Genomic DNA, 14,518 nt, shown 5'->3' with positions numbered 1-14,518 from the left:
CCTAGTGGTTGTGTGTGTTGTAGGGACCAGTTGTGTGTGTTGTGGGGAGAGGTAGCCTAGTGGTTGTGTGTGTTGTGGGGAGCGGTAGTGTAGTCGTTGTGTGTTGTGGGGAGCGGTAGCCTAGTGGTTGTGTGTGTTGTAGGGACCAGTTGTGTGTGTTGTGGGGAGAGGTAGCCTAGTGGTTGTGTGTGTTGTGTGTGTTGTGGGGAGCGGTAACGTAGTGGTTGTGTGTGTTGTGGGGAGCGGTAGTGTAGTGGTTGTCGCCCTACGCTGCCAAGTCGGCAACCAGAGTTCGATTCCCCACCTTGCGACCAATATCAGTGGCTAATATTCGAACTGGTTACGGGCCTCCCTTACATCATGAGCACCCGGTGCATTGTGTAAGCAACAGCACTGGGAAGACAAAGGCGGTCGGGCGCAGTGCTGGCCTACCCCCAGCACCACCCTTTGTGTGCCACGCCAGCCACCACGGGGGGGTGGGGTGGGACCTTTTTGTCTTTGTCCCACATCTCTCCGCATTATACAAAGAGCGCTGATCCCAATGCAAATTAACGCAGAGATCTCTCAGTGTTTATTTGTCCGCGTGCGAGCGCGCGCATACCACCGTGCGTGCGGTATCTCCAAATTGAATCGGCACTCGCTCAAGTCATGTGGGGCTAATGAAGCGTGTGATGACTGCACTTATTTTTCATTTTTTTTCACTCCGCTTCTTTACCCATCAAAGCCTCGCTCGAGTCTCAAGACACTTTTGTCAAGAGGGTCCTGCGCTGGTTTGGCAGCAGCGGTTGGTGATGGTGATGCTGCTGCTGTTTGTGATCATAATTGAATAATTGGTAGGTAAATGTACAGAATTTTAACGTTTTGTTGTCCAATACCAAACACATTTTACGGGGTATTTTTCTTCAAAGCTATGGGTGAAAACCCACGCAGAACAGGGGGAGAACATACACATGTGTGTTGAACTTCTTTCTCACCGTACGTAGCCAACCGTGCTAATCGGAGGTGCGGGGGAAGGACAACAAACCAAACACAAAAAGCAGTTCTAAAGAAATTAGTTAGGAACCTAGATTTAAAAGTGCATAGCTCCAGTGACTTCCTAATATCGGAAGGAAGAGCGTTCCTGACGGGCACAGAGGCGCATTCGAAAGCGTGGGTAGCCAAAAGCCGCCGCCGCTGCTACTGCTGCGATGATGATGATGATGACCGGGAGTTCGCGCGTTCATGCCAGTTCATGCCCCTTGACAAAACTCTGCACAGAAAGGCACCCGAGTTGGGAGTTGCGTCCAGGCACTTCTCACTGCGAGGCACAAGCGGTTCCACGACGCCACCTCGCCGCCCAATAAACAACCGTGGGAAGCACGACGTTGTGGTGCTGCTGCTGCTCGCGCCGGCAAGTGCTGGTTGCGGGTACTGGTGTCGACACTTCACGTGGCCTTAAAAGTGCACCTAGCCTGGCACAGGCACCGTGGTGACATCACCGCCGCTTCGTGGCGAATGGCGGTTGTTGTTGCGGTGTCAGCACTGGTGGTCCTGGGCCGAAAGGGCCGGAGAGTTGGGGAAACCAATCCTGACGCTCAGCCCCCCCCCGCCCCCCGCGCCGCCTCCCTCATTTCCTGCCTCGTTCATCCTGACCACCGGCGGCAGCGGCAAAGGTGCAGCGCTGCGATCGCTTTCTCACGGAAGGGCTCGTCCCGCTACAGGGAGTTACAGACAGCCGCTTGAAGTTGTATTTGGCCTACTCTTCTACACTGACTCGAGATCCTTGAAGAGGGTCGAAGTCCACCCCCACCCACAACAATTCACCCTTGCGCGAGCGTACGTAGGAACCAAACTGCGATGCGCCCGTTTACAAACCGCTGGGAAAAACCGAGAGGATGGGGATAGACTTGAGAACCTCGCGACGTTGTTGCAACTGCCGCCGGGAGATCGAGGATCGAACCAGCGACCCCTGGGGATCGATCCTGACCCCGTTCACCTTTCAGTGGATCGCCTGCGGGTGACGACGACGTCGCACGGAGGAATGGCAACACGTGGCGGAACGACGGGTTGGGTTCCGATATCCAGTCGAGAGCTAGACGAGGCTCCCCGTGGGGTCTAACGGTCGGCACGTGCTGGAGTCGCGAGCCACATGTCTCCGGTTCCATTTGATCTCCCGAAGTGGCAGGGGGATGTTTTTTCCATGGCATTGCTCAAAAATAACGAGCTGGCTTAGCGTTATAACAACAACCATAATAGCCGAGGACATTTGTTATTCGTGCTATTCTTACAGAGCAGGGCGATCGTCACGAAGGAAGCCGCTGCTCATGTTTCAGACACGCTCTTCAGTAACTTAATAGTGGGGGGAAGGTGGGGCGATGTTGCTGTTGTGCGAGATCATTTTTCGAATTTGGCAAATTTGGATCACGCAATGGCCTGCTCATTTAGAATGACGTCATGGGATCTTTAACATCATCCACCGCGGTAATAACCAGGGCGGCCTCCAGTAGTCGAACCGCGAACCTCCACAAAACAAAGCGGCGGACGCGCCACCGCCGAACCAACCGCGTCACCGTACCAGTGAGCGAGAGCAGTGGTGGGATTTCCCCGCTTCCCGCCGGCTTTGGCGGCACGCTCCGCGGGCAGGGAGCCGATGCGCTCGGTTCGGAAACCGTAGAAGATTGGAGACTTAAAGCGACGCGCGGGTGGCGAGGGGGAGAGCGGTCGGACCACTACGCAGAGTTCCCCCCCACCACCCCGAAAGCCATCATTCAGTGCCGAGACAACAGGTGGGTAAAGGCCTGAGTGAGGGCCCTTCCTTCTCAAGAGGCCTCGGACTCCCAAAGGAAAATAAAAACAAATATAGGGCACCCGGCATCTCCCCCGCCGGAGCAGTGTTTTAGTTTAGCGCAGCGCCCCCCCCCCCAACTGCAGTGCCGCCACGACCATTAGAGATAAGGTCACGGGCTCGAGAGATGACAACAAGCGAAGCTAAAGTAGGGGGTTTTAACACGTAGGCTTTCGCGACCAATATCATCCATAACACAGGTTTTTTGGCTTAGATCGTGTATAAATATATAAATGTGTCGTTGAACCCGCCACCGCCCGACACAGCCGATTAGAAAGGTTTGTCAAGTAAACGGAATGTGCCAATTCGTTACTAGTGCAGCACACCGGTGTGTTGGAGAGCAAATCCACAACATTTATTATCTGAGTATGACGTTTCACCAGCAATTACAAACAGCTTCATCAGGTGACACAGCCAGATTTGCGATAACCAGGGTGGTGGCGGGTTTAACGACATTTTAATATTCACGCGATCGAACCCAAAAAAAAGAACCTGTACTGCAATAGGTGGTATGCGAGTTTCACTTTTTACACGATTGCCGGGCACCACGGCCAAAAAGCCAAGCGGCCAGCCACAAACTGCATCATTACCGAAACTGTAATCGGAGCAAAAGGAAGGCAAGCACTTTAGGCGTTTCTCAAAACTGAGCGAGGTTATTATTGTGAGAGCTTGGGGAAGAGAGAGGCTGACGATGATGATGGAAGGGAATTCCAGAGTGGAGCAATTGTGATGGAAGAAGGCGGACGAGAGAGAAGTGTTGTGACCTGCGGTGTGGTGGCGGCTGCGCGCAGTGCGGATGAGAGACCAAACAGGCAGTCAGGAATGCGTCCGTTTGGTCGGCTAAAAACACGAGAAAGGAAAATGGGGTTTCTGGGGTTTTTTGTTTTTAAAAGCACTCTAACCACACGCTCGCTCACCGATCTCACGCGCAACTAATCGTGTCGGGCATGCGGCGATAACGCAACGTTGCGTTCGTCGACTGAGGTCGTCAGCGTCCGTGCGTCAGCTCTGTCGGTCGGTGTGTAACGTGAAGGTGGGGGGGTGCGGGGGGGGCGCTGTGACGCTGGTGACTATGATCTGGCGTGAACGTAGCAGTGCATCCGTAATAGATGTTTTTTCGGGTTAAATCGCGTGCATAAATGTGTTGTTAAACCCAACACCACCCAACACGGCCAATAAGTAAGGTTTGTCACGTAAGCAAAACGAGCCAATTCATTACGAGTGCAGCACACCGGTTGCATGTTGGAGAGTAAACCCACAACATTTATAATTCCCAGTAATGTGACATTTCGCCGGTAATTACAACAACAACCACAACAACAACCAGCATCAGCAGGCTACGGCCAGGGTTGTGGAGAGATCTTTGCTCCTGTTTCGATCTTATATAGAGGGATAGATGTGACGTTGTCACTTGTGAGCCAATCTGGTGCGAAGGCCAGAGGCGTAGGGGTTAATGTGTGCATATAAATTACAATGGATACCCATTACCGGTTGGGTTATGCACATGACAATTAACATACATTATGCATGCAGATTACGCACGCACACCATGCATGTACATCCTGCCATTTTTGGGTTTAAGAAATCGCAGACACTGTTATTGTCTGTTCATAGTTAATCGACGCATGGTGACCTGTATAGGCATGCAGTTAGAACAGTGTATTACTTGGTAATTCGCTTCCAAGCAGCACTAAGCCTGGAGCTAGCGGAACGGTTAAAATAATTTTTAGTTCTCTCAATTTCGACAGTGCAGTATGACGTCATGCTGCCACTAGGGACTCTCCAGACCAGAAACCGACCACATCGATACAAAGCGTTGCCCAACGTTTGGAGACCCCAACCTGAGCAACGTCAAAACTTTTATAACGGTCCATGGGTCCACACGTGCTATCTTCACTTGTCGGTGCCACCCATGGGTGGCGTCACTTTTAGCGGGGTGCAAGTTTCTCTACGTGGCCAAAAAAACTGTGAGAACCGCTTCAAATGAGTGGGGTTTCTCAAGGAACTCACTCTCGTTGGCCGTGTAAATAAATCTGTACCGTAAAAAAGTTAACTGTAGGCATTCGCGACAAATATTATCCATAATTGGGTTTACTCTCCAACACTCCGGTGTGCTGAACGAGTTGCCATGTTCTGTTCACGTGACAAACCTTACTAATTGGCTGTGTTGGGTGGTGGCGTGATCTAACCCCAAAAAAAACCTCTATTGTGGATTAAAAGTTTTGTTACATTAGGTGATACTGATTTCTGCTCTGGCCTATGGCCTATATGCCAATATAAAAATTCAACGTGGCAATGTGCCAAAATAAGACACCTTTCGAACCTACCGGCTATGAACGCATGGATCATAAACACGGAGGGTGGCAGAGAAATCGGAACAAACTCTGAAGGGTGCGCAAAGAAAGGGGAGCGGCGTAGACGCGCACCTGGAAGTACATCGAGAGACAGAAGGAGGAACACGTGGTTTGGAGAACGTGAAGAGACGTGACGCATCGAAAGTCAAGAAGAGCAAGCGGAGAGAACGAAGGGAGCTGCCACCATGGCAGTTGACACAATAGGGGGGGGGGGGGTTGCCACATTTCTTGGGGCACTCGTGACTAAAAATCCACTGGAATCGGTGTCCAGATCCTGACGAAAACGGTTACCCGGCTTCGCCGATTATTTTTTTCCTCATCGGTCATTAAAAATGCAAAAAGAATGGCAAAATACAACCACAAACTTGTAAGAAGTTGGTAATCGTCGCACCGTGAAAATGGATTATTATTGCCAATGTCTCAAAAGACAAAATAAACGTTTTCATCACATCGTGAACGTCCGAATCGTAAACTTGCCAGACATCGGTTCAACGTTGGCCGACACCGCAATAACCGTCACGTCGTGAAAGCTGATATCGCGCCATAAAAGAACCTATCACGCGGCAACCCCAATTAGCAAGGGACGTCATCATCGTCGTCTGAACGCGGGTTACTCGGCAACCCCCGGCTCCGCGGCGGTTCAGACGTGGTGGCAGCATATCATACACAAGCAAACAAAACCGTTGCGAAAATCCTTATCGCACAACTCCCTTAGATAACACAATTAGCACCCGCGCGAGTACCTACAGAAACACGCACGAACACGTATACGATATCGCGTTAATGGCGCTTGGGGGGGGGGATTATGTAGCGGCACGGGCACGACGAATAGACCTTCGCACTTAAAATTGGTTCAATCATCGTGGTTAGTCTCATCATCAGCGCGTTTCAAGTGCAGTTTTTGTGTAACCAATCAGATGCGATTCTGTGGCCATTTGAAGCGCTCTTCCTTCCGATATAAGGAAGTCAGACTCATCTAGATTGAAAACTAATTTCTTTCGAATTGCTATCTGTGTTTAGTTTGTTGGCCTTCCCCCGCACCTCCGATTAGCGCGGCTCGCCACGTAACGGTGCGAATAAAAGTTCAACGTACGTCTTCGTCTTTCTATTTGTTCAGCTGTCCATGGCGAATGATGACGAGCGCGGATGACAGCCAGGAGCATTTTCCTGCGCGCTTGTGGAATGAGAGGCCGGCCCTCGAGTCGGATCAGACGCACCGTGGGCAAGAGTTGCTGCTCGTCTGCTGAACGGGATTTGCATCGTGCCGTTGCTGGTGTTGATGCTGATAGGCTTTTTTCTTCAACATACGTCAAGGTAAATAAGAGTTCGAAGTACGGCGGTGGAGACGGAGGCCCTAGAGCAGTGGTGCTTAACCCAGGGGGTGCGAGATGCCCTTTCTTGGGGCACGAGACATGGCCAGATTTTGTTAAAAGTTAAATCATCAAAAACACAAATGGAGCACAGGCACGTAAGTGCAACAACTTTATTTCATCAAACCCTACGTATTAACGTGATAAAAAAAATTTACATTGAGAACAAAAAGGGTGCAAGGCTGCATTAGAGGTTAAGGAGCCACTTCCCTAGAGAGGTGGCTCGAAAAAATGTGATGTGAAGGCCTGCGCAGCCGAGGTGGAGATGGTAGCTCCACCTCCGCTGCTCAGGAACATAGGGGGGTGTGGGGGGGTCGGGGTTGCCACCTTCCCGGGTTTGATGCACACAGCCCAGGAATTGGCATCTCTGCGTTCAGTTAGCAGGGATCGATTTGCGCCATCACTTTCACCGACTCGTAGGAATTAAAGAGCGCACTCGTCACGTATCTCTGACCGTTGCATATACATGCCCCCGGTCAATTACCCGCCCCCAACACCCAGCGCAGAATGTGTGCACACGGGTGGTGCGGCTGTCATTTGCGAGCGATGTTCACAAATGCGACCTTGGCACAGGCGGTAGTAAAGTGCTGTTAACCTCAACTCACGTTCACTCACAGCTAAAGGGCACTGACGCCCCCCCCCCCCTCGTGTTTAAGGCAGCGTGCTCTTCATGTCCGGTCACCTACGATGGTGGAACTATTCACGTTGCTTTATAGACGTTCACATATCCGCCTATCCCCAAGTCCGCAGCCAAAAGGGATATGCGACGACACACTGTAATTCCTTCACATAAACACAAACATACAATGCACACTTCCTCCACAACCCACAGAGCAACGCATCCGACTGGACATCTGTGAAAGATAGCTTCGGGAAGCTCATCGTATTTCTCCAGGATAAATACAGACTTTTATCAAGAATTGTGATCGAGATGATGAGAAGCGATTGGATCACCATCACCAGCCATCACCAATCCCCTTCTGGATGGAAGGCCCACCCCCGCCACTCAAGCCCTCAACATCTTTTGTGATCTCGCAACGCAACAATTCACCCGGCAACTGCACTTAAACTACTTTTATTTTACCGGGTAAAGCCCACCGAGCTGCTATGTCGCTCTTTTTCAGAAGCGACCTGGATACAAATGATAGCTGAACGAAGTGGCTCATCAACACATGGAAATGTATAGACGCAAAACATTTTATATTATCATTAAACCGCGACATTGATTCTAAATGTGGTGGGGAAAACTTCGGAGGATCCCAAGAAAAATCCATTCTACCACGGAGAGAGAGACACCGCAAACTCCAAATATACAGCAGCAGGCGTCAGGGTCGGGATCGAACCCACGACATCCTGCATACAAGGTGAGGGAGTTAACATCTCTGAGTCACCGCTGGGATGGAGCACAGCAGCTTAATTCCTCTGGTGTACGTCCCGTCAGGGTTGCGCTTTTCTGATTTTGACTGCCACTCCGTTGTCATTCTTGACCATCGGTCATCGTCCCTTTAAGACCGTGACGTACGCACGTTCAACTTCTTTCGCACTGTACGTGGCCAACCGCGCTAATCGGAGGTGCGGGGGAAGAACGATGAACAAAAATCAGTTCTAAACAATTGAGTTTTCTATTTACATTGAAAAGTGCATAGCTTCCAGTGGCTTCCTAATTTCAGAAGGAAGAGCGTTCCAGACGGTCGCAGAAGCGCATCTGAAAGCGCACGATGCAGTGACCGTCCTTGTACGATGGCCAGCTAAAAAGATGTTGCTGCGAGAATGACCGGAATTTGCGTGATGGTTTATGCTCCTTGATGAGAGATCAGCAAGCTATTGTGCTCCATTTGTGGCAACTACTTTGTGTGCAATGAGTGTGACGCATCCTGCCCAGGCCCCAATTTATTTTCTTAACCATTTCGCATTCCGATGACGTACGTGTACGTGCCGTACGTGTACGTGCCGTACGTGTACGTGATGCACGTGTATGCACGTGTATGCCATCAGATTTTTTTCCGATTCCATTCCAAAGACGTACGTGTATGGAATCGGAAAAAAACCTAAAATATAGTAACTTTATTAGTACGTCTTTACATCAGAAGATGTTCCGATAAAGTTGTTTTATTTTGTGGGAGGGTGTGTGGCACAGTTCGGTGCCAGCTATCAGTGTGGTCGTGTCGCTACGGTTAACTGCGGTCAATACAGTACCTTTAATAACAACGGCGCGACTACGCCACTCTAAATCAAATGAACGCCGAGCCACTCGCATGTTGTGAAAATCGGCGGTGAACACGACACCCACACCCTGCAACTTGCAGACGTCTAGGAACGGGAAAGGGTGAACAGTCACCGTGATAATGTCTCTCTCGCCTGCGCATGTTCTCTAACCCACTTGTTCCTCTTGCCATCTCTCGGTGCGATTCCAAGGATACACCCCTCCGTGAATCTTTACGCACAAAGATATTTGAATCTTTTGCTCGAATTTACACGCTTCTGATCCATAAGTCACCTAGCCAAAAGTAATTATTATGTAGCATAGAGATGGTGATTATTATTTGTGGAGATGATAATGATTTGTATATGTGGAGATGATGATTTGGAGGCAGGGCTCAGGAGGTGCCAGGATGGACCCTGGTGCGACCAAATGTCTCATTTGGCATCACCAAAGTTCTTCGCTCTGCTTAGGGGGATCACACTGCCATGGTGCCCCCCCCCCCCACACAACAGATCTACCACTGCCGCCCCTCCCCCAGCTGACCCACACAGACTGAGAGAGCCACAGAAACACACAGCTACCAATATACTCACACAGCGACCCACAGGCTCAGTGGCCCACACATATTTTGATGAACGCCGGCACGGCACATGAGGTGGGGACGGGTGGCCAACACCGTGCCTCCCCTTGTGCTGATGCTTACACGTGGCATGCAGTACTCATTTGAGGCTGAGTCGACATAGGGGAGGCCCAGGACCCGTTCAGATATCTCAGCTAGATACGCAGAACAGGCAATACAGTACTGTGGACGCACACGTGTGTATACACGCAAACGCAGAGACGAGTTTAACACAATGTTGTGAATAAACAAACTTTAATACACACTCCTTCCCTTAAAGTCTGGTTAAAGTCAGAATAATGACTTTATTAATAATAAGCGTACAACTTGTATCAACTCGTACTCGGTGACCCAAGTTACATGCAACATTAATACTGAGTTATATTACTTTAAGTGTTGAACACCACTACTCCCATAATCACACTACTCCAATAACACTATGTAACAAAAATTTTGTTCCTGGGTAGCAAGTGTTATTTCGTAATTGCTTATGCCTAAAAAGTTTAGAAAGTGGCTATTATTCCCCACAAACTTTGCTTTTGTGACCAGGACAGTGATATTTTGAAATCTACCTATTTTCAAGGAGAAAACGGGCAAATGTGTGTCTGTTCGTTCCCATAAAGTCAGAAAAAAACAACATATGAATCAAAATCTTAATGTATTTATACTAAAGTAATACAAAAATGGCTATAAAAGATTTAGAAGTACGTAGTTTTTCAAGATTAACGATTATACTGTAAATCACTTTCACGAATCAGCCCCCAAATGTAGTCTCCCATCATGTTCTCGTTATACTGTCCTTGGTAGCGGCGTTCAAAGTCCAGTACATCCTGGTGGAAGCGTTCGTCTTGCTCCTCTGAGTACGCTCCCATGTTCTCCTTAAATTTATCAAGATGAGCATAAAGGATATGGACTTTGAGGGACATCCTACAGCCCATTGTGCCGTAGTTCTTCACCAGAGTCTCAACCAGCTCCACGTAGTTTTCGACCTCGTGATTGCCCAAGAAGCCACGAACTACTGCAACAAAGCTGTTCCAAGCCGCTTTCTCCTTACTAGTGAGCTTCTTGGGGAATTCATTGCACTCCAGGATCTTCGTTATCTGTGGTCCGACGAAGACACCGGCTTTGACCTTTGCCTCAGACAGCTTAGGGAAGAAGTCTTGAAGGTATTTGAAGGCTGCCGACTCCTTATCTACAGCTCTGACAAATTGTTTCATAAGGCCCAATTTGATGTGCAGTGGTGGCATCAGCACCTTCCGGGGGGTCCACCAGTGGCTCCCACTTGACGTTGTTCCTCTCCACAGAGAACCAGTCCTGCCTGTGGTAGTGCGCCTTGGTGTCTAAATCTTTTGTAGTCATTGTTGTATTACTTTAGTATAAATACATGTTAATTTTGATTCATATTGTTTTTTTCTGACTTGATGTGAATGAAAAGACACAAATTCGCCCGTTTTCTTATTGAAAATATGTAGATTTCAAAATATCACTGTCCTGGTCACAAAAGCAAAGTTTGTGGGGAATAATAGCCATTTTATAAACTTTTTAGGCATAAGCAATTAGGAAATAACACTTACTACCCAATCTTGACTTAAAGCTTTCGTGACTGCAGGAATTCAGATTCTTTGGGTCTTTCAGTAAAGTCACGTAGATAGGTTCAAAGGGAACAAAAACCAATTGTTACAGTGTAATCACACTACTCACATCACCATCATCACTACTCACACAATCACTACTACTACTCCCACAATCACACTACTCACATCACCACCATCACTACTCCCACAATCACACTACTCACATTACCACCATCACTACTCACATCACCACCATCACTACTCCCACAATCACACTACTCACATTACCACCATCACTACTCACATCACCACCATCACTACTCCCACAATCACACTACTCAGATCACCATCATCACTACTCACATAATCACCACTACTCACACAATCACCACTACTTACATCACCATCACCACTACTCCGACGACTCACATTACCACCACTACTCACACCACCACCACTACTCCCACAATCACACTACTCACATCACCACCGACCATGGCACGTATGAATCAGACACAGACACGCATCCGACTAACAGCGCCCATCCTCCCATGCGCTTTCAATAAACACAACATAGCCACCACGAACATAGCCACCATCGCCAACTCAGCTTTTGGGAGCACAAACAACACAACAAAGAGCCCCCGTGAAGCCTGTAACAATCTGTTTGGGGCAAGTGCTGTTAGCGAGTAGCGCCTACGGAGGCTGGCACGGCACACGAGGGGGTGGGTGGCCAACACCACGCCCGACCGCCTTTGTCTCCCCAGTAGCGATGTTCGCACACCACACCAGGTACTCATTTGAGGCCGAGTCGACCTAGTGGACGGCTCAGGACCAATCCAGATAATCGTCACTGGCGGTGGCCGTGAGCGAGAATCCAACTTTGGTCGCCGGTTTTGTAGCACAGCGCGCTAACTGCTCAACCATCATCATCATCGTCACCATGATCAATATCACCACCATCACTAACTACCACGATTATCGGCAACACCATCACCATGATCATCAAATTAAAAAAATCAACTCGAGGCTGGATTTCAGGAGCACAAAGAAACTGAACCACAGTGCCCATCCTCCAACATTAACACCCCCCCCCCACCCATCATCACTACCACCAACCACCACAATCATTATCACCCCTGCCATCCTCACCATCATTACACACAGCATCACCATCACCCCCCACCATTCTCATCATCATCATCATCCCTACCACCACCACCATCACCACCCATGCCATCTCACTATCATTACCCCCCCATCATCACCATCACCCCCACCCATCCTCACCACTATGACCATCAACCTCACCATCATCACCATCCTCACCACTATGATCATCATCTCCATCCTCACCACTATGATCATCACCCTCACCACCCTCACCATCACCACCATCCTCGCCACTATGACCATCACCCTTACCATCATCACTATCACCACCATCCTCACCACTATGATCATCACCCTCACCATCATCACCATCCTCACCACTATGACCATCAACCTCACCATCATCACCACCATCCTCACCACTATGATCATCACCCTCACCATCACCACCATCCTCACCACTATGATCATCACCCTCACCATCATCACCATCCTCACCACTATAACCATCAACCTCACCATCATCACCATCACCACCATCCTCACCACTATGATCATCACCCTCACCATCACCACCATCCTCACCACTATGATCATCACCCTCACCATCATCACCATCCTCACCACTATGACCATCAACCTCACCATCATCACCATCACCACCATCCTCACCACTATGATCATCACCCTCACCATCACCACCATCCTCACCACTATGATCATCACCCTCACCATCATCACCATCATCACCATCCTCACCACTATGATCATCACCCTCACCATCACCACCATCATCACCATCCTCACCACTATGACCATCAACCTCACCATCATCGCCATCACCACCATTCTCACCACTATGATCATCACCCTCACCATCACCACCATCCTCACCACTATGATCATCACCCTCACCATCATCACCATCACCACCATCCTCACCACTATGATCATCACCCTCACCATCACCACCATCCTCACCACTATGATCATCACCCTCACCATCATCATCACCATCCTCACCACTATGATCATCACCCTCACCATCATCACCACCATGATGATGGAGGCGTTTGCGCTACCCGAGGCGACAGAGAATTGGGAACAGGCGTCGTGCTGCAGTAATTGACGGAGTAGACATCCACACTGCTCGTGGGTTCACTTGCAGGGGACACACAACGAGTGAACACACACACACACACAACGAGAGTGAACACACACACACGAGAGAGTGAGTGAACACACACACACAACGAGAGTGAACACACACACACGAGAGAGTGAGTGAACACACACACGAGAGAGTGAACACACACACGACGAGAGTGAACACACACACGAGAGAGTGAGTGAACACACACACACGAGAGAGTGAGTGAACACACACACAGAGAGAGTGAACACACACACACGAAAGTGAACACACACACACACAACGAGTGTGCACACAGGGGCGGGCGGGGGGGATCGAGGCGAGTAAAAGTTTCGGCTATCGCGGTTCTCCTGAGAGAGACACAGACAGAGACACACACAGACAGAGAGGGATGTGAACGCCGCGTGACTCCCAGCTCGTGGTGTTTTGACTCGTGGGGACTGCGAGAATGTCGAGGAGGAGGAGGGGGAAGTCTGCGCCGCGCTCACAGCCAACAACAACAATAGCGGCAGGCGACGACGATGATGAGGAGCCTGGCGGCCCTCGTGGTGGGGTCGCGTCTCGTGGCTTAAAGCGGAGAATCGAGGAGGTTGTGTGGTGGTGATGGTGGTCATGGTGGTGATGGTGATGGTGGTGATGGTGGTGGTGATGGTGGTCATGGTGATGGTGAAGGTGGTGATGGTGGTGAAGGCGGAGATGGTGGTGGTGATGGTGGTGATGATGATGGTGGTGATGGTGGAGATGGTGGAGATGGTGGTGATGGTGGTGATGATGGTGGTGATGATGATGGTGGTGATGATGGTGATGATGATGGTGGTGATGGTGGAGATGGTGGTGATGGTGATGATGGTGATGATGGTGATCGTGAAGGCGGCGAGTACTCGCCCGAAGTCGGCGTCCATCGACTTGAAGTAGAACTTGCAGTGCGGCTTGTTGAGCACCGCCTTGAAGTCGGCGAGCGTCACGAGCTCGGCGGGCACCGCCACCTTCACCAGGTACGGCGTCTCCTCCTCGTCGATGTGGTAGATTATCTTCGTCTCCCCCATGGTGGACCACGAGAAAGGCAACAAACTCCGCCGGCCCGCCCGCTCTCCCCCCCCTTACCACCGCCGCCTCCTCTCTCGTGCGCTGGACGAGTGGGTTAGTGAGTTGGTTAGTGAGTGAGTTAGTGAGTGAGGGAGTGAATTAGTGAGTGAGCCGAGCTGTTGAGGAGTTTGAGAGCGAGGGACGGTGAATCGTTGTCGCTCTCAGCGCGGAGCTCCGCGCCCCGCTCACTGCGACCCCAGCAGAGCTGCGCGGTACCCCGCC

At 50.1% G+C, this 14,518-nt stretch overlaps 1 protein-coding gene across 1 annotated transcript in view; it reads right to left on the bottom strand.

Annotated features, from left to right (window-relative positions):
- LOC144945112 (segment polarity protein dishevelled homolog DVL-3-like) overlaps positions 1-14,286 on the bottom strand; it is a 66,918-nt gene extending 52,632 nt beyond the window's left edge. Inside the window, 1 exon segment of the mRNA XM_078873378.1 lies at positions 14,096-14,286. Within this exon segment, the coding sequence (XP_078729504.1) occupies positions 14,096-14,256 (161 nt within the window). The 5' untranslated portion in view covers positions 14,257-14,286.
- Positions 14,287-14,518: the final 232 nt, after the last annotated feature.

This window comes from Lampetra fluviatilis, chromosome 36 (genome assembly GCF_964198595.1).
Source record: "Lampetra fluviatilis chromosome 36, kcLamFluv1.1, whole genome shotgun sequence".
Taxonomy (NCBI): domain Eukaryota; kingdom Metazoa; phylum Chordata; class Hyperoartia; order Petromyzontiformes; family Petromyzontidae; genus Lampetra; species Lampetra fluviatilis.
The sequence above is the reverse complement of the archived record's forward strand: the minus strand, read 5'-3'. Positions and strand labels throughout refer to the sequence as shown.